The sequence below is a fragment of the Dromiciops gliroides genome, chromosome 1 (genome assembly GCF_019393635.1).
Source record: "Dromiciops gliroides isolate mDroGli1 chromosome 1, mDroGli1.pri, whole genome shotgun sequence".
Lineage (NCBI taxonomy): Eukaryota > Metazoa > Chordata > Mammalia > Microbiotheria > Microbiotheriidae > Dromiciops > Dromiciops gliroides.
This window is the reverse complement of record NC_057861.1, coordinates 550,212,657-550,233,872: the sequence shown is the minus strand read 5'-3', so window position 1 is coordinate 550,233,872 and position 21,216 is coordinate 550,212,657. Positions and strand designations below refer to the sequence as shown.

Here is a 21,216-nt window from a genome sequence, read left to right as displayed (position 1 = left end):
GAAGAAGTGAGATCATCTGCTAAAGTTGGTGGGAGGGGAGCAGTAGAATAGGAGTTGTACTGAGGGGTTGAGGAGATAAGAGTTCAGAACAGCTGCTATAGAGTGAATGTGAGCTTAGAGAACAGAAGACTAAAAAGCCATCATGCAACAGTGAGGGTCTAATTGAGATTAGATTAGGAGTAAGCCACAACCACAGGACTTCATGCAATAGCATTCAGCCACAAGAGAGTATATACATGGAAGCTCTGATAGAGCCTGAATGGCCACAGAGCAAGGGTATGAAGAATATAATTAATGCAAAATATTGTGTGGTTGCACTACTTAACTATAGGGGCAAGACTATAAAGTGGGAGAAATAAAACCAAATAAGGGGTGATGGAGGAGATGGAGCAGGTTTTAAGAATAAAAGAACAGTAAAGCTGTGGGTCATGGGAGTGGATCCTTTAAAGAGAAGCATAAATCCTATGAATCTGTGACTAAGGTTTGCTTTCACAAATTTTAATATGTCTGCAAAACCTCAAATGTTTTTCTCTTGTGACCAATCACTTTCTACCTTATAACTACATAAGTTCATTTTTTAAGCCTTCTATTTATTGCTAATTACCACTTGTGTACCTAATTTTTCATAACTATACTGAATTTTAATCTCATTTTCCCAAAATGCTAGTCATCTTTTCCAGGAAAACATCAACTGTGTTTTTACTGAGCATACTTTCTATTGAATAGAGCCAGGCATTATGTAGCAAGATCCACAAAAGATTTAGTCTCAGACTTCCAAGAACATAATATAATGGTATTAAATGTAATAACAAAAAGAGTCAATATGTAAATATTTCTATTTGCATAGTGATTTGCTTGGTTTGAATATTAAAACTGGAAGTGGTAGATGACACTAGGAAAGATTTCCAAATAGATTTTGCAAGATGTAAAAAATCTTCATTGAATAGCTATAGGAACTAAATTTTATAAGGTATACATGAGAAAATTCCCTGAACTGGCTGTATTCAATCAGAAACCAAAGATTTAAGTAGTCAGACAAATAGATAAACTTGAATTCTTTATTTGTTAGATTGATAAAATACCCTTTCCCCCCTTTTAAAAACATTTTGCAAAGATTTTTTAATTTGAATGGGGCAAGAAGTAACAATAAATGTAAACCTTAGAAAAACAACAGTCATGGGGGCAACTAGGTAGCTCAGTAGATAAAGTACCGGCCCTGGATTCAGGAGGACCTGAGTTCAAATCCGGCCTTAGACACTTGATACTTACTAGCTGTGTGACCCTGGGCAAGTCACTTAACCCCCATTGCTTCACACACACACAAAAAATAAGAAATAAGAAAAACAACAGTCAGTTCAAGGGCTTGTAGAAATACTATATACTGTTGGCTAAGCTCTGTGAACTATATAGAGAAAATATGTACTGTAGCTGGTTTCCCTTAGGTGCTAGTGCTGATGCCTAGAACTATTCTGCCATTCTTTCAGTGGCAGGTCAAGACTCCTCATGGTTTCAGTGTGAAAAAACCATCAACTGACATGCCACTAATATTTTAGGATTTCATTACCTTGTCATCTTAGAATTGCCCTGTCAACTTTACATTTATTTCCTATGTGTATATACATTAAAGACACTGTGATGCAGGAGAAAATGCAAAGTCAGGAGTCAGAGAGACCCAGGCTCCTTCCTCTGCTGCTCACAATATAGATCACCCTGGACAATCAGTTCCCCTCTCTAGGCTATAGTTTCTTCATCTACAAAATTAAGAGGGGTGGAGACAACCTCTGAGGTGCCTTTCAGCTCAAATTGTTTGATCCTGCAATGAAAGGGAGCATAGTGTAATAGACAGAGGTCTGCTCTTGGAGTCAGAGAGGCCTGAATTCAAATCCTGCCTCTGACCTATATTGACTATATGACCAAGGGCAAGTTACTTAATTTCTCAGTGCCCCAGTCACCTCTGTAAGGCTATAAAGGACAAAGGAAGTTGCTGATCTACATGGGTGAAGGCAGTTTAGCCTGACCAAAATCAAAATAAAACCAAAGGTCCTAGGATCCGGATGCTAGGATCTCCTGATCCAGGGTCCTTCTGAATGACTCGGACTGATGACAAAGAGAGACCCCCAAAGCCCAGGCTAACTACAGAAGGCACATGTGCCCCTTGAGTGTGCACTGAAAGAAATTGAAGAACCCATGTGTATGACAGAAATACCTGCACAAGCCCAAGAAAAAGCTGGGTAAGTTAAGGAGTGAAAACCAGGCAACAGAGACTAGAAGCGTATAGGGCCACGGCACCAATCTCACACCATGCCACAGTCTACGGACAGTCAAGGCAACATGTCTCTTACTGAACCATGGGTCATTAACCTACACACCATACTTTTATATAAATACCCACCTGTCTGTGTCCTTTCTCTCTCTGTGTATATGTATATGTGCATGTGTATGTGTGTATACGTATATGTGTATGCATATGTGTATATACATACATACATGTTCATAACCATATGAACCATAACCTATATGAACCAAATTTTTTAAGGATGCAACAAGCTAGGGTTGGATCTTTCTTATACCCTAATTTGTGAAAGTTTTCCTTTTCTTTTCTCCACAGATCTGATCTATCCACAGCGACCCCAACTCAAAAAAAGGCGACTAGTTTATGAAAAGGTCCCTGGAAGAACTGATGGCCAAACACGCCTGAAGTTCTTTTGAAGAAGCCCAGACCAGTTGCTATGTTATAAAGAGCTTTGGAGTACATATCACTGTGTGAAGCACTATTCAGATGTCAGTATATATTTAAGAAAAAGTTGTTCTTTATATTCTCAATGTTTCTAATGAAATTAAATTTCCAAGAAATGTACACCACCTTATTTTATACTTTACATTTTTGTAAATAATTATTTCTGTTTATTACTTTAGTAACTCTTACAAGCTTCAAAGTAGTTTCCAGAATTCAATTAATTTTAGAGAATAAAATTATTCCTCATTACCCCCAAATCCCATGACTCTAGAATGAAGTAAAGTAACCTGAATCACCCTCTCAAGAGGCCAGTGTAACCCTTTAGAGTCAGGAGGTAAAAAAGAAAGACCAGGGACATCCCTCCAGAGAGAAGGAAGTGATTAAAACTGGGCTCAAAAGCAGAGCCATTTTTTAATGAATTTTTCCCCCTGGGGCAATTGGACTTGCCCAAAGTCACACAGCTAGTAAGTGTTAAGTGTCTGAGGTCGAATTTGAACTCGGGTCCTCCTGACTTCAGGGCCGGTGCTCTATCCACTGTGCTACCTAGCTGCCCCTAGCAGAACCCTTTTTAATCTGCTGCTTGATGATGGCATAATGAAAGCATACAGTAAGAAAAATGCCGGGATCCTTAGTGGTAGAAGCAGGGTTTTGGCATGGTCTCACATCTAACAGGGACTGCTTCCCAGGCATTTTTTTTCCAAGTTCCAGGCAAAATGCTGTCCAGTGCTCAGGTATTCTGCCCCTATTTCTTTGTGTCCTTAGCCTATTATACTTTTCAAATGAAATAACATATGCAAAGCACTGTGCAAATTTTACAGCATTATGCAAATGTTAGCTCTCATAATTATTTCAGAAAGTTGGCCACAAATTTTAGGATCGTAGGAGAATCCTGGAGAAAGCTAAGGACTTATAACATGGTGTATTTGGCTGTGTTTATGTGTAGATGAAACTTGTCTAGTCTGAAGAACTGGAATGACTAGGGTTTACACTTTTCCCCAGTTTTAAAAGAATCAGTTGCTTCTAGTGTCTTGGGTATAAGATACGGTATTAGAATTCCTCATAACAATTTAGGATAGCTTAAGAAATACTTTTTTATCCAAGCAGTTAAAGACTTCTCGTCATTTCTGGGTTATCATAATACTAAAAGTTGATATATCCCTATAATTGCACAAAATAATCCCCTTCTGCAATGCATTATGGGTGTGTGGTTTGCTAAGGAATTTCCACTTTTGCAAAGCATCAGTTTGCCCTGTGGCCTACAATTTTGGACGATTCAATTATGAAGACAAAAATATCAAATACAAGTAACTAAATTAAATTATTTAAACAACAGATGTTGGTAACAGTTATCCTTTTCATAAAATGAGCCTTGTTGACATGATATGCCAACTGTAATTGAGCAGGATAACAGAACACTGCTGGAAAATGGCAATTTAATCATGTCTTGGACAAAGATAGCCCTTCCTTACCAAGATTTCTAAATACAGAGTATTTATCTTGATAGTATCACTAAAACAACAGAATCAATACAAAGTCGGTATTAAAAATTCAAATATATTAAAAAATATGAGGAAACTCAAGCCGACTCAAGTTTTGCCTTGAAAAATCATGGCATAATCAGCCATATTTTTCCCATTTACTGAGGGGAGGAAGAAGGGAGGTCTGAGGAAGATCCAGAATCTGGTGACTATTTCTTAACTATTTTTGGCTGTCTCTAACTTAACCACTTTCCTTCCACTTGCTTCACAGACTTGGCAGTAGTCCAGGGAACTGTCTCTTCCATCTCTACAGGAAACTGCTTTCTCTCTACTAAAGTCCAAGCCCAATAACATATAAGTATAAGTAACTGAAGATGCTTTGATTTTAAGGAAAAATTCACTGTGATCCTTTGGTTCTACTTGTACCCTTGCCTTTCACCAGAACCTGAAAAGCTTCTATCATAACAAATAAACACGCAAGTATGTGTATGGTTTGGAAAAGTAGAGGAGGGGTTAAACAAAATGTAAATAGGAAACCTTGAAGACCAACACAGGCAAGGTTCCAGGGTTCCCCATTTCCTCAGACTAATAATAATGGAAAGGAGATACCCACAGCATCTTCTCATTTTACAACAGTTCAGAAAACAAGGAACTGGACTGACTGTACATCCAAGGTACACAAAGTTCAATTCTGATTGTCAGAGGCATTCTTTCAACTTTGCTAAAACAAAGTTTCCCAGACATGGGTCATGAGGAGAATTACAAAGCCATCTAGAAGAAAACTAATATAATGTTTAAAAAGCCACCAAACCATGCATTAATACTAAAATGACTCCTTAGTTTTAAAATGAGGGAGGGGAAAAAGGAAAATACTATCAGAATAGTATATCTGAGAAGCCTATCTTGTCTTTAATGAAAGTTTAATGATCTTTCTCTCATCACACTCCCTCAGTCTCATAGCATGGCTGCTATCCCAGCTAACTGATGACTGTTGCCATTAGAAGTCTTATCCCACTGTTTACCATCATAAGATTGAGACCCTCATCTTTGACTAGGCTACAGATTTTTGCCCCATGCTCTGCTAAGATAACAATTAGGTTGTTATTGTTGTTCTTATCATTACTGTTATATTACTAGAGCATCTTTTGGCTTACAAAGAGCTTTCTTCACAATAACCTTTTGGGGTAGGCTATGAAAATATTTACTTTCATTTTACAGAAAAGGAAACTGTAAAACACCCTTCAGGTTAAATATTATGCAGGTATTAGTTCTATAAATTTGTTAATAAGTTGTTGGTTAATTAGTTTTTCCCTCCCTTTACATAATCTAGGTAATTTTTGCTAATTACTCTCTTCTCCCTCAAAAAATAATAATGTTTCTTATAAAAACAAATCAGTTTTATTATTGAGACAAGCACCATTCTTCCCAGTGCTCAAGAGAGTAGTAAAAGTTTACTCACCTTCAGCACATTTACTATATGATAAGTGATATTTTTTTCCATTTTTATCTGGTGAGAAAACTGAGCTTTTTTTTTTTTTTTGAAAACTGAGCTTTGGGAAGGTTAATTGACTTTGTTCATGGGCTCTCAGGGGCAAGTGAGTGATGCTGCTAAAATGGGGTATGATACTTCCTCTTCCTAGTTAATGCCTCTTGTTTTCTGTAACGATCAGAGAATGAGATAATCTCCGTTACTATTTCAGTTAACTGAAGGTTAACCTTTTAGGAGCTCTAAGAGCTTCATGGTATTTTTGTCTTTTATTTTAACCGTATTTCAATGCTCCAAGCTTCAATGATTTCATTGGTATGGATATTCCCTCCCTTGATGCTGACTGTAACCAGGGTAGGCCATCAGAGCAGGGCTTCAGTGGCTGATGGAAGACTTTTTAAAATGTATTACATCCTTCCTTGTCTTAGTTTATATTTAACTTCATTAGATCTACAGGCTGTCTTCTGGGTATGCCTCATTCTCCCACCTTCTTGGGATGTGATTGTTAAGCCAGATCAAAGTGAGTTCAGGCCAAGCCCCTAGGGACCAGCACTTGGGCTTTATCTCCCTTATTACCACCACTGTTAGAAGAAATATTGCACCAACACTGCCCTCTCTATCACAGAATCCTGGAAGGCAAAGGCTCTGAACAGCCAGCACCCATAGCTAGCAATCTCCTGCCCCTCTAATCCTAGTGATTCAGTTGGCTTTTAAAAGTCTCCGTCCCCTGCTGTCCCTCTTCTCCCCGCTCCCCAATCCAGGTTAATGCTATCCCTCTCCTCCTTTTCTACTGTGCCCTTTAAAAACCCTACTCATTAATTTCCCTCCATCCTCTACTTCTTCTCATCTTTTCTGTCTTCTTATGTTCATGGAAACCTAGCTCTCTTATCAAGGACACTACAGCACTCTCTCCGGTGCTGACTGCTTCCTCTCACACTGGGTCAGGAGAAAGAGCTGTGGCCCTTCTGGATCATCCCTCTGCTACCACAACTCGAACAACCTCTCCTCTTCCAAGGGTCAGGCCAACTCCCTATAGCATTCAGTCAAGATATTTTTAGCAAGCTACTGTTTTCCATATTGTTCTCTCTCCTTTTTCAAGGATTCTACACAATTCTCAGTATCTTTATCTCAACCTCTGACCTCTGATGACCTGAAGATTCATTCTACCTCAGCCACTGACAAGGATGAGCATATCTTAGAACTCAGTGCCACCCACAACTACGGCACCTTCCAGATTTTAAACTCAGAAATTCCCCTCTTGTCACAATCTCCTATCCTTCCATTTCTCCTTCAGCTTCATTTTTGCTATACCCATTCTTAGTTCTCCATGTGACTTCCAATCTCTTCCCATTCTCCAAGTTCATCACCCCTGGCCTCACTTCATTCTCTTTAGTCTTGACTCTACAGTTGACCAGTTTAAATATATGCTATCCTCGGGGCAGCTAGGTGGCACAGTGGATAGAGCACTGGCCCTGGATTCAGGACCTGAGTTCAAATCCAGTCTCAGACACTTGACACTTACTAGCTGTGTGACCCTGGGCAAGTCACTTAACCCCAATTGCCTCACCAAAAAAAAAAATATATGCGATCCTCTGCCTTTGACTTGCTTACCCCCATCTTATCATCATTCCCACCCCTCCAACCCTCCATCCTGAATCATCTCTGTGCACAATCTGCCTTTCTCCACTCATACTTCCAAGCTGATTGACACCACTGGAAGAATTCACCCAATACACTAGCTTGGTCCACTACAAATTCGTATTATTTTATGTCAACTGGACACTCACTGCTGAACAACAAAACATATTCTTCATTGATTGTCTTTCTACCCTTAGCGGCTATTCCAAACATCTTTTCTCCTCAAATCTCTAGTTCTTCCTCCACTTCCATTTCTCTCAATGGATAGCCTTGTCTCCTTGTTTCCTGAGGAAATAGAGCCCATAAGATTCCTTTTCTCCCTATTCCATACCTCAAAACCCCTTCACATCTTAAAGGTCATTCAGTGTGCTGCTGTGTTCAAACTGGATCCAGTCCAATTTATTCTTATTCAATTCTGAGCCCAGTACTGTGTCCATTTGTAATGGCCTAATGGTTTTGCCCAGCCACCTGCAAACCATCATCTGGGCAATGCACATTTTTATTCAATGTTTCATTGAGTGTCACCATCAAGCAAAGAATAAAACAGGGAGTTATGTTCACCAAACTCAGGAAGTATATATATGCTATGAAAAGCCCAAAGAGAAAGAACATCTCTATTAGTAAAAAGGGTCTCCATTTATTCTTCTTTTGTGTGTGAACATTGTGATGCTTGCATTAAGCCTTGGAACCCTACACTCTCCTTAATGAGATCTTTCTAACCATCCACACAGTAAAAAAAAAAGTAACTGAAGGCTGAATTTTATATTGAACATAATTTAAATGCTTCTGAATGTCTCAAGGTCATTATGAAAATCAGTCACTGATCCATGAACATAGGTATCTGTGCCCTCAGAAAAGATATGAGTACACAGAACTACTTAATTTATATTACATACCATGGCATTATTGTGTTCCCCTAGCAAGGTATCCTTTTCCCATCTTCCTCAGGGCCATCTGCTCTCCCATCATTTCTTGCTGCTATCAGGCCTTTTTCTCATTCTAATCTCATCTTTTCTAACTGATGACTTGTAAATTAATCTCTGCTTCTGTTTTCTGCCACTTTCTTCCCTTCTTTCCTCTTGTGTGTGTGTTTTGGAGACTTTTACCCAATTGTACACAGTCTGAAAAAAAGATTTCATCTTCTCTCCACCTTTTGTCCCATGATAAAGCATGAGCCTATAAAAGTTTCAAAATGACCATTACCATAGAATCATGGCATTTTCAGTGATAAGAAAAAATGGCAAAAAACATTAGGGGAAAAATTTAATTTTTAAGCTTCTAAGAGGCTATTACCATATAATGATTAGAATGACGCCACCTGCTGGAGAGCTACTGTAGGAAAGCTCCGCCATGAGGAGAAGACCTCTGAGGGCAAGCCAAGGTCAAGGTCCTTGGCGTCAGGAAGTGACATTTGCTCATGGGTACTGTCTATCAAAGCTACCAACCAATCAACTTGAGGAGCCTCCCATTTTTGGGAGGAGGACATGAAGTAGGAAGTAGATGCTGACAGGGGACTTTTTCTTTTGGTTCCTGACCTCACCATGGCCAGTCGGATGATGGGGTCTCTTAGAAATAGTTAGATTTTTACCTTTCTCTCTGATCCTAATGCTCTTTAATAAATACTTAAACACTTAAATACTCTTGCTAAAGCTTATAATTTATTGACAACCACTCATTAGATTTTAGGTAGTATAGCTAGAATTTTAGCCCCTTACAACCAATAAAATCCACACACAAAGTAAACAAAATGAAAAAAGAAAATAATAAAAGCATCCTTTTTAAAAAACCAAAGGCACACCACCAGAAGTACAATAGCAACAGATGTTTAAGAATTGAAAACTTCTTTCTATTTATTTTTGATAGTTTTCTATGACTCCCTGTTTACATTCATTTTCTAATGTTCTTAGTCATGCTTTAAACAATTTTCCCCAAAAAACAAAATTTTAAAATGCAGTACCTTTTTAAGCACAAATAGAATCATAAAATAAGCTTAAGAACACACAAGGATCGATTATGTAAATGAAGCCATTTAATATGACAATATTGGTCTTTCAAAACAAACTACTTAAGAAATAGCTCCCGTGTTTAGTGTTAAAAATAAAGTATTTTATCTTCTGCTTTAGAAAAATCAAGACACTGCTCGATTAGTTAAGCCAGTAATCTGCACTTGGGTGTGTTCCCTTAGAAAATGCACATTCTAAAGGGGGAGAAAAACACTTGCTAGAAAATAAAAATCTTTAGGCACAAGTTACAATGAAAATAATTTTTTTGGTAAAAGAAAATGTTCTTCTTTGCTAAAATATAGCCACTTAAGTAAAAACAGGCTGTTAAAAATACAGAGTCATAACTGAGTTATGAGAAGTGGGTAGTTTTCTTGGAAGTAGAATGCCGTGTGTGTGTGTGTGTGTGTGTGTGTGTGTGTGTGTGTGTGTGTGTCTTTTAAAGTACAGAACATTTTACAAGAATTACCCCCAAAAAAGCAAGTTAACTATTACATGTGGGTCTACTCCTTTACCCTTCATGTATCTAGAAACTTCCATTCCTGAAGGAATTTGGCTGCAGGGGCTGGTAATGGAAAAGACTCAAATATCCAAAAATTGTTTGGCCACACACAAAAAAATATTTTCTTAAGACTCAGAAGCAGCTGTTAATCACTGCATGCTTGAAGGTAACTCCTCAGTGAACTTCTTCCCTGTTAAGAAAAAGAAAAGAGTTTGGAAGGCGCTCTAATTTTATAAAATATTTCATCTTGCAAGTCAGAAAATGACAGTATAAAGGGAAAATACCCAAACTATGTTATAAAGAAGATAAATTTCCATCAAAAAAGTACAATTACTATGCAAAGTTAGTCATGTGATTATTTCCTTGGTTCTTCTTAATTAAAGCAGCTTCTTTTCACAAGTACATAAAGAACTTCCTGATATAGGAAAATGGATTTAGAACCAAAACAGACTTTGGAGGTACAACCTCTCATTTTACAGATTGGGAAATGGAGACCTACAAAGGTGAAGTTACTTGCCTAACAGGGACACACAGGTAGAAGTGAGCAGCAGCAGAAGTGGGATTCAAACCTAAGGTGTTCTGACTCAACTTCAGCACCCTATCCATTATACCCTACTGGAGAGAGTACTGATTTGGACATGTTAGCCTTTGAGGACCTTAATAACCAATGCAAATGCTCACTTTAGTCTTTATTTTATTATTTTTTTTAATTTTATTTTTTTTAAAGTGAGGCAATTGGGGTTAAGTGACTTGCCCAGAGTCACACAGCTAGTAAGTGTTAAGTGTCTGAGGCCGGATTTGAACTCAGGTACTCCTGACTCCAGGGCCAGTGCTCTATCCACGGCACCACCTAGCTGCCCCTTTATTTTTTTTTTAAGAATAAAACAAAATTAAAGCCATAAAACACTAAATACTCTTATCTGTAAAAATAAAGGAAATAGGGCCAGGTAGGTGGCACAGTGGATAAAGCACCCGTCCTGGATTCAGGAGGACTGGAGTTCAAATCCGGCCTCAGACACTTAACACTTACTAGCTGTGTGACCCTGGGCAAGTCACTTAACCCTCATTGCCCGGCCAAAAATAAATAAAATAAAGGAAATAAAATGGAAACATGACATTGCCAACAATTCTAATATATGCTTTCCATTTGCCATGAAAAGGGCATTATAGTTTTTAAATTAGCAATTAAAAACTAAGCTTTACTCCTATTCTCACTTCTCCAAACTAAATTTCCTCTTCTGTTGAAGGCTAGATGTCTGAAATATCTTAAGAGGGAAGTCATAACTGTACAAAGAAACAAGTCTCTCCTGTCAAAGCTACAGTTCAGGGGACCTTTCATTCACAATACTAACAAATGGAGAACCTGCATAAGCAATCACTAGTACCAGTCAGCATATCATAATTTCGAGGTGCTAGTAAAGGGAGTGTTGTTGTTCAGTCATTGCAGCTGTATCTAACTCTTTTGCCCCATTTGGTGTTTTCTTGGCCAAGATACTGAACTGGTTTGCCATTTCCTTCAACAGTTCATTTTTCAGATGAAGAAACTGAGGCAAACAGGGTGAAGTGACTTGTCCAGGGTCACACGGCTAGTAACTGTCTGAGGCCAGATTTGAACTCTCAAAGATAAGGCTTCCTGACTCCAGACCCAACACTGTGCTACCTTGCTGAATTCTAATCCTATCTCTACCTTTGCCACATTGGGCAAGTCACTTCCTGGGCCCCCATTTCCTCATCTGTAAAATGAAAGGATTAGACTGGTTGGTCTCTAAGGTCCTTTCTCCAGTTCTAAATCTGTGGTCTATGGATTTGGCTGTTTTGACTTTATATCATCCAAATCAAAGCTTCTTAAACTGTGGGTCACGACCTCATATATAGGGTCATGTAACTGAATGTGGGGGTCACAAAAAATTTGGCAACAGTAAAAGGTTATATAGGGGGCAGCTAGGTGGCACAGTGGATAGAGCACTGGCCCTGGATTCAGGAGGACCTGAGTTCAAATCTGGCCTCAGACACTTAACACTTACTAGCTGTGTGACCCTGGGCAAGTCACTTAACCCCAACTTCCTCACAAAAAAAAGAAAAAAGGTTATATATACCTATTTTACATACCTATAATACCTGGGGTCGTGTAAAAATTTCTCTGGCAAAAAGGGGTCATGAGTGGAAAAAGTTTAAAAAGTTTAAAAAGCCCTGCTCCAAATCAGCAAATGTATACCAAAACCCAGGCAGAGATTACCACCAAAGCCATGTGGAGACCCCTCAAAATATCAAGGCATTCAGAAATGAAAGCACCAACCAGAATTACCTGTCATCACAGTAAAACACAGGACCTGGGCTCCCGGAAGGGGTTGCTCCCTGCTGGAACTCCCACCAGAAGAGCATCTTTGCAGGCATTCTGCATGCAATACTGCTGGAGTTCTGCAGCAGCCTGAGAGACCTGAATGGAGCAAGATAAAACAGATATGTCTTAGAGGCATGTGTCCCTTCTGCCTTTCCCACATAGCAAGACAAAGGACACGCTGGGAGTTCCCTACAACAACCTCCTCCTTTTCTTTCATTATCAGAAGTATTTTGAACCTTGATTACTATCATGTCAACATAACTGGTTTCCTTTATATTCCTATGTATTTTATTTTATGCGCTAAAAAACATTCTCCTGAGAAGGGCTCCGATTCTATGGTGACACACAAAGAAGGTTAAGAACCTCTGCATTATAGGAATGGATTTACAGAAAGTCCTAGCAACGAAGTTCCTCAAAGCAGGGAAGGGGAGAGGGGGAAAGAAGGGGTTGAGAATGCCCTTTGTGTTTCTTAAATTATTTGTTCTAAACTGTACTTTCTAAAAGTATTGCTACTTATACATTAATGGCTATTGCACCCATTTTGGCAGTGAGTATTTATTAATAATTAATATTACATATTACTAAAATATTGACCGCGTGTCTCCCTGAATTCCCCACTAACCACAAGTTTACAGACCTAAAGAATTATATACCCCTACGAGACAGCATTCTGAGCCAAGAGGGTGAGGAGAGAGAGAGACAAAGACAGAAAGAGAGAGAGAGAGAGAGAGAGAGAGAGAGAGAGAGAGCGGGCGTACACAAGCGAGCATGCTCAAGCTTCCTGAGGTCCAAGCTTTTTGTCCTCTTTTAGTAGACTCTGGTTGATACATTGATTTAGCTCCATTGATTGACATGACTTGAGGCATGGTCTAGAGAGGGTAAATTCCTGTGTCTAGGTGTGGTTTTCCCCTAGCTAAACAAAAGAATCGGATCTGCATTCCTTTTGTTCACCTGAGCCCATTCCAGGCAAGGGCTAAACTTTCTGAGGTGAAGGGGAGAGAGCAACCAGACTGATGTCTAGGTTTTTCTTAGAAATCCTTTATTAATAATTATTTTCTCACACCTTCCAGGGACCTATTTGAGATTTTCTCAGTGAAGTGAATGACAACCATACCTCTGAACTGATTAGACTCAAACAGCAATTGTTTGCAGAGTTCTATCTCTATTACACGGGCAAACTACCTAGCACCAGGGGACTGGTTTTCTAGCAGATATACAACTCTTACCAATCCTATACAACGTTCACCCACAGAAAGCAAATAAATTGTTTCAAGGCACCAAAAATGGGGGTGGAGGTTGGTGGGGAGAGGAAGGAGGAGAATGGAGGAAAAAGGGGAAGGAGAAAAGAGAGATGGAGGAGAAAGTGGGTCCTTTATTCTGAATTTAAAATTCTGTACCTTGTAGATCAAGTACCCAAGTATCCTATCTTGTACTAAAAGCAAGTACTCATCTGTGATAGCATTCGGTCTCAAAAAAACAAAAGGGGATTTCTTTTATTTCTTAGCCAGACAGTTGTGTACTCTATATAGCTAGATGAGATGTTTTCTGCCTCATGACAATTTGCTCACAGGTAATGCTAGAGCATGAGAGTTCACAATAATAAGCATTCACCTTGACATAGCATTTTAAGCTTTACTCCACTCATAACGGAATAAAGTTGACCCTGAATTCTCAGGTCCTGCCAAGTTAAAGAGGTGGCCAGTACAAGCCCAGCAACATTAATGACCAATGTAGCTAAGTCTGAACAAGCTCACCTCCAGAAGGGGTTATCCATCAGGTTGGGTTTTTGGTTTGTTTGTTTTAGATACAACATTCATAAAGATTATCTACCAAGAAATTGAAAGGACTATGATTTACCTGTAATGGGAGAACCCATACCTACAAAATTAGAGATCCTTGAAATAGTCTACCCAATGCCACCACCCCCCATCCCCAGGAATCAATTGATCAATCAATCAATAAGCATTTGTTAAATGCCTATTATGTGTCAGGCACCGGTACTAAGCACTGAGGATACAAATAGAGAAAAAGTTGGGGAGACAACATGCAAACAAATACAAAGCCAGCTATGTACAGGATAAACAGGAAATAACAGAGGGAATACATTGGAATTAAGAGGGGTTGGGTAAGACTCTCTGGAGAAATTGGGATTTTAGTTGGGACTTAAAAGAAACCAGGGGGGTCGGGAGGCAGAGGTGAGGAGGGAGAATGTTGGCATGGGGGATAACCAGAGAAAATGCCTGGAGTTAAGAGAAGAAGTGTCTTGTCCATGGAACAAGGAGGCCAACGCTACTGGATAGAAGAGCGGGTGTTAAGGGGTAAGGTGCAAGAAGCCTGGATGCTCTTTGAGCATAGGAACTATTTTTTATTTTCTTTGTATCGCTACTGCCCACCACAGTAACTCGCATCAAGACGCTTGGAGGACTGGACTATTGAAATTTATAGTTTACAAATTGCTTTCCTTACAACACCCAATGAGAGGGTACAAACTAAGTTAAGGGATTTGCCTGTGACCAAATAGCTAGCAGTTAATAGGAAGTTATTTTCTGGGATTTCTATTCAGGCTATATTTCCTACACAGAGAGAAAAAAGGAGAGAGATAAAGCAAAATCCTTGATTATTATCATATCAATTATATTATTTTAGTATCTATTATGTTCATTATATCATTGTTTATATATTAATTACTGTAGTATTATATTGATTATACATTTTTCTAAAAAGGTCAATTTAGCTGGTGGCCAGTCAATATAGTGTCAGCCAAGTCTAGAAGGCTTAAGTATAATAGAGTATCTCATAGCAGCAGAGGGTTTTAGGCACCAGAAGAAAGACAGGATCACAGACTTCAAGCCAAGAAGGGCTATGGTAGAGAAACATTTGTCTGAATTGTTACTTCCCCCACACATCTCCCATATCCTCCCCCTTGATTGGAAAAAAAAAAAAAGCTTCCCTCTCCTCCCCTACTCAAAACCTCTTGAAATCATCCCCCATTCTCACCTCCTTTGTTCCAGTTTTGGTGCATGTAAAGAATGGCTGGTGTCTCCCCTTCCCATGCATTTTCTACCAACAGCCAGTGATCATTCCTTGAGTACCGGTCACTCCTCTGCTCAAAAAACTCCAGTGGCTCCCTATTACTTCTAGAATCAAGTGCAAGCTTTCCTGCTTGGCCTTTAAAGCCCTATACAATAGAGCTCCAACCTACTTTTCCAAGCTCATTCTGCATTATTCCCCTTCCCACCCTCTTCAATCCTGACAAATGAGGCCTTCTTGCCATCTTCTGTATCAGCCCTCTTTGCTCTTGGAACTCACTCCCCCTTCATCTCTGAGACTCAGAATCCCTGGTTACGTTCAAAGCTTTGCACAAGTAGCACCTTCCACTGAAAACTTCCCCCCCCCCCAAGTCCCTGGCTGTTACCACCAAGCATCCAAATACCTTGAATATATTTTGTATATATTTATGTGTTTATGTTACATATGCTGTCCTCCCCCATTGAATAAGAGCAGAAATAAGAGCAGAAATGAGTTTCTCTTTTGTTTTTTGTAGCCCCAGCACCTAACAAGAGTACCTGGTACACAGTAGCCACAATAAATACACCTACTTCATTCATTCAATAAAGGCAGCACAGTATCTAGAGAACAGGGCACTGAACATAATGTGAGAAGTCCTGGGTCTCAGTCCCCCCCTGCCAATGGAGGGGGCACAGCTGATAGAGCGCTGGGTCTAGAGTCAGGGGGACCTGTGTTCAAATCCAGCCTCAGACATGTAGTAGCTGTGTGATCCTGGGCAAGTCACTTCACCGCTGTCTGCCTCAGTTTCCTCAATTGTAAAATGGGAATAAACAATAGTACCCACCTCCCAAGGTTGTTGTGAGGATCAAATGTAAAGTGCTTAGCACAGGGCCTGGCACACATATGCTATTTATACATTTCTCTCTATATTTATATATACAATATAATTTATGTAAACTTATATATGATTAATTTATATAGTGAGCACTATATAAATGCTATTGTTATGGTGGTGGTGGTGGTAGTGGTGGTGATAGTGTAATAAATTTCAGGGTAGCTAGATGGTGAAGTGGAAAGAGTATCCAGCCTAGAAATCAGTAAGACTCATCTTCCTGAGTGTGAATCTGACCTCACTTCCTAGCTGTGTGACCCTGGGCAAGTCACTTCACCCTGTCTGCCTCAGTTTCCTCATCTGTAAAACAAGCTGGAGAATCTTTGTCAAGAAAACCCGGAATGGGGGCACAAAGAGTCAGAGATGACTGAAAAACAAGTGAACAAGAAGAAATGCTTCAGTTTCCTTGTGGAACTACAATAGTGTATATGAAAGGAAAATAGGAAGCTCTGCATAAACGTAAGGGGTTGTTAAGCAGTCGAGACTTATTAAAAAGCTTCATCCCAGCCAATTACGTAGCCTAATGCTGTGCACCAACTGCTGCAATTCCCCTGTTCCCGTGCTCCCACAGCACCTCGGCTGGCCCTGCCCTGGCTTGTTAAACTACTCCCTGGTGCAAAATGCCTCTGACTGTTCTTTCCACTGTCCTGATGGTGAATTCTGACTTGGAAGCAGGCCATCCTTGCTACAAAATATGGCCTGCCCTGGGTACAGGGTTGGTGTCCCGGTGGGATGAAATGTGCAGAAGGCCCTGAGGAAACAGCTTACTTCTAAGCAGCAATGAAACTCTAACCGAGTCTACAAAAGGGATGGGTGGCTTAAAAGTTTAGTTCTAGGAAAGCCCTTAGTCATCATCTCCTGCAAGGGTTCACCCTTTTCTTGGGTCCTGGACTCCTTTTGCCATCCAGTCAAGACTATGGGCCCCTTCTCAAAAGAATGATTTTAAAAAGACATTAAAAATGTGTGGGATTACAAACAAAACCAATTACATTGAAGTAGTTATCAAAACATTTTTTTAAGTTCCCAGACCTCAAGTTTAAAGAGCCTAGATTATAGTGCAACAGGTTTATTCTGTAAATAATATAAATGATTAGGACAGTGTGACAGGATGATAATAACAGCAGCTAGCACCCATATGCTATTGTGGTCCAGCCTTTTCTGATTCTTCATGACCCCATTTGGGGTTTTCTTGGCAAAGATACTCGAGTGGTTTGCCATTTCCCTCTCTAGCTCATTTAACAGATGAGAAAACTGAGGCAAATAAGGTGAAGTGACTTGCCCAGAGTCAAACAGCTAGGAAGTATCTGAGGCCAGATTTGAACTCAAGAATCGATGAGTCTTTCTGACTCCAGGTCCAGCACTCTGCCCACTGTGCCACCTAGCTGCCCTACATGTCTATAATATCTCTACATATAGCCCATATTAATATATTAATTTACAGAGTGCATTCCTTACAACAACCCTGTGGGATTTAGGGCAAGTAATAGTCTCATTTTACAGATGAGGAAACTGAAATAGTTTATGCAAATGGACAGAATAACTGAGTTTAAAATTGGTTCTGATCAAATCTATTCTGGGAACATGGGGTGAAAAGTTTTCATACTGTGAAACAGGCTGAAAATCTATTTAGCTATGAGGCTTCTTCAGGGGAATCAAGTTTAGAGGGTCACAGGTATCCAAAAGATCTGATGTTAAAACTAGGTCAGCAAAAATCATCAGCAAATGTCTCTAGGTACTTTTGGTGTGTTCAAACAGAAAGCTAGGACCACAGTGTAAAAGTAAGTAATCCTAGAATGACTTAGATAAGCCTATCTAAAAACCCAGGTGATTAATCCTGAAAGAGAAAAAAACGATTGAGTGGTATGTAGTCAGAAAAGAAATTGAGAAACCCAAAAGTAAGCATTAACAAGCCTGGCCCCTTTTCTCCCATCTGGGCATTGGAGGCAGCAAGAAGGAAAGGGCAGTGCCTGGAGTCAGGAAGACCTGAGTTCAAATCCAGCCTCAGACACTTGCTAGTTGCGTGAGCCTGGGCCAGTCACTTAAAACCTGCTTGCCTCAGTTTCCTCATCTGCAAAATGGGAATAATAATAGCACCCACCTCCCAAGCTTGTTGTGAGGATCAAATGAGATAATATTTCTAAAATGGTGTTTATTAAATGCTTGTTCCCTTCCCTTCTTATCCCCTCTACCTCGAAGCACCCACAATGACCTGAACTGCCCACCATGCAGCAAAGCTGCCTGAAACCCCCTACCCCAATAGACCTGGCCTCTCACCACTCCCCTTTATTTTCCTATCATTGCTTAGCTCTGAAGACATAATAGAGCCTCTCTACATACTTGGAAATCTTCCGTGGATACCAAATCTCCGTCAACCAAGGCCCTTCCCACCCCCACTGCAAGACAAAAGCTGATACTGACCACTGGGTTCCTCAACGCAAAGGCTCAGCTGGGCTTCCTCAGCCTCCAAACATACCCCACCGTCCCCCAGTAAATCTGCAGCTCTGAACTGTAAACAGAAGCCAGCTTGTGGTCCCACGAACTCAGAAACCAGTCCTCCCCTCCCACTGCCCATTCTGAGATGGGCAGCCCTTCCTGGGAATTGGGCCACTTTTGTGCTGCTGCCTATACTGCCTGGGACCAATAGAGTCAAGCGAGCAGGGGAGGGGTTCTGGACAGAGGCTAGCTGTAGGAAGGAGAAGTTAGAAAGGAGGAAGGGCGGGGGAGGGGTGAGAATAGAGGGAAGGGGCCGGGGAGGAGAAAAGGAAAGGGGGAGATGGAAAGAAGGGAAAGAAAGCCCAGCAATGAACACACACACACACACACACACACACACACACAGTAGCCTGAGTAGCCATGGTGGCACCACTTGTGTAACAGGGGATCCCTCTCTCCTTCCTCCGACAGTCACACAAAAGCAGGGTCACCCAGGGACACGGCTTCCTGGCTCTGGCTCCCACGACGGGACTCCACTGGGCTTTGTTTCAAAGGAAGGTGGAAGGGATCCCCTAGTCAGACATCCAGCACCTCCTTGGCCAAGGCCAGGCGGCTGGCCCGACGCGGATCCCCGGCGCCTAGCACAGTTCCTGGCACAGAGAGAGCACTGAATGCCTGTTTATTGCTTGACTTTGGGCATCAACCTCCCCTTCACCCAAGCTTGAGGACCTAAGTCTTAGCCTCCCTTCTCCTGCCCCGTCTCCAAGAAGGAAGGAGATCTGACTCGACACTAAGCCCCTACTCCTAGTGGTAGCTAGCAGTCCTAAAGCGTTTTAAGTTTTGCAAAGCGCTTTGCATAACAGTATCTCATCTAATAACATGTGCAAGGCACAAGTAGAAACTGAGGCTGAGGGAGTTCCGATGACTTGCGGGGGACCGGGGTGGGGGGTGGGGGGGTTACCCTGGTATATGTATAATTAACTGTGTAAGGCACTGGGGATATACAGATTCAAGAAATAGGCGAGTTGCAGAGAGGGAGAGAAGGCGCTTCGCTCCCAGGAGAGTGAGCGGCCACACCCATTCAGCCGAGAGGGAAAAAGGAGAAAAGCAGAAGAGGAAAAAGCTCTCGGAGGCCTTTACTCCGCTCTTCCCAGCCACAGCCATCCTGCAAAACCCGCTCCCCTCGAAAACATGGCCAACGATTCTTCCCCCACGGTCCTCGCTCGGCACACGCGCGCCCGGGCAGCAGCCAGAGAGCCCGGCCGCGTCGCGACCTTTACCTTGATCCTCTCCACCCCCGCCTCCAATTTGAGCTGCTCTACCAGGCGCTGCATGGTGCTAAGGTTGGAGCTGGAGGACATGCTCGTGGCGCGATCCTCCCGGGACTGTGAAGTGGGCGGCTGCTCGATCCTCCTCCCCGGTGCCTTCCGGATAGGTGGGTTACCGGTCCTCCCGGGGGGCTGCAAGCAAGGCGGCTGTACTCTCCTCCGGGGGGCAGCAAGCAGGGGGGCGGAGACTCTGGCAGAGCTGGAGGCGCGGCTCCTAGCGGAGAGAGAAGATCCCCACCCTGCTCGCGCCACCGACACCCGTAAAAGAGTGCTGGGAAGGCAGGAACTGAGCTCACAGCCCCGAGGAGGAGAGGGAAGGCGGGGGAGGGAGATGTTGCAACGTGCCCCAGGCGCTCTCAGCAAAGACCCAAGAAAAGCTGAGCGAAAGCAGCTCCGCCTAGTGCCTGGAGCCCAGAGCCCCCTCTAGAGGTCAAGTGCAGGAAAGGAGCTCAACCTTTGCATTTCCTTTCTCTCCAGACGCTGGCGGCCTGGCAGGGGCCCTAGGGACTCACTCAGAGTCTCCCAGAGCTCAGCACAGCTACTTCAAAAGGTCTCTCAAAAGCCACGCGGCAGGATTGATCGATGACGAGGGCCGATGGATGAGGAGGAGGATTGATTGAGGATGATGATAAGAATTGATGGGTGATGATTGATTGGTTTTGATTGATGACCAGGATGACAAAAGGTATGGTACTTACTTTGCTGGACTATTGTGAAGAAAATTCTGTGTCAGGTATAAGGTACTAAATAAATGCTATCCATTACTGTTACAATAATCAACCTCATGGGTTTATTGTAAGGAAATCTCTTTAAAGTACTATATAAATGTAGTTTACTATTAAAAAATGATGAGCAGTATGCTATCAGAAAAAACTGAAAAATAAAGAAAAATTTTTAAAAAGGGGGGATGGGGGGCAGCTAGGTGGTGCGGTGGATAAAGCACTGGCCCTAGACTCAGGAGGACCTGAGTTCAAATCCACTTGACACTAGCAGTGTGACTTTGAGCAAGTCACTTAACCCTCATTGCCCCACAAAACAAAACAAACAAACCAAAAACCCCAGAAAAACCTGGAAAGACCTACACCAGCTGATGCAAAGTGAAATGTACTGTATACAAAATAACAGCAATATTGTAAGCTGATCTGCTATGAATGACTTGGTTATTTTCAGCACTGCAATGATCCAAGATAACTCTAAAGGTCTTATGAAAAATGCAATCTATCTACAGAGAGAGAACTGATGGTATCTGAATACAGATTTAAATATAATTTTTTCGTTAGTTCCTTTATCTGAAGTTTTGTTTTTGTCTGTTTTCTTTCACAACCTAGCTAATGTGGAAATGTTTTGCATGACTGCTCATGTATAGCTTATA

General features: G+C 41.3%; 2 protein-coding genes across 2 annotated transcripts in view; one reads left to right on the top strand and one right to left on the bottom strand.

Moving 5' to 3' along the window:
* Positions 1-2,709, top strand: part of SHOC1 (shortage in chiasmata 1) — a 123,400-nt gene extending 120,691 nt beyond the window's left edge. The window contains exon 25 of the mRNA XM_043998679.1: positions 2,609-2,709. Coding sequence (XP_043854614.1) covers positions 2,609-2,709 — 101 coding nt within the window. The remainder of the gene's footprint in view (positions 1-2,608) is intronic.
* Positions 2,710-9,163: 6,454 nt separating this feature from the next.
* GNG10 (G protein subunit gamma 10) lies at positions 9,164-20,205 on the bottom strand. The gene is made up of 3 exons (XM_043973909.1): positions 19,797-20,205; positions 12,147-12,278; positions 9,164-10,031 (listed from the first exon to the last, which is right to left on the bottom strand). Exons 1-2 carry the CDS (start codon positions 19,875-19,877, stop codon positions 12,153-12,155), a joined length of 207 nt encoding a protein of 68 aa, XP_043829844.1. The 5' UTR covers positions 19,878-20,205; the 3' UTR covers positions 9,164-10,031; positions 12,147-12,152.
* Between the last annotated feature and the right edge of the window lie 1,011 nt (positions 20,206-21,216).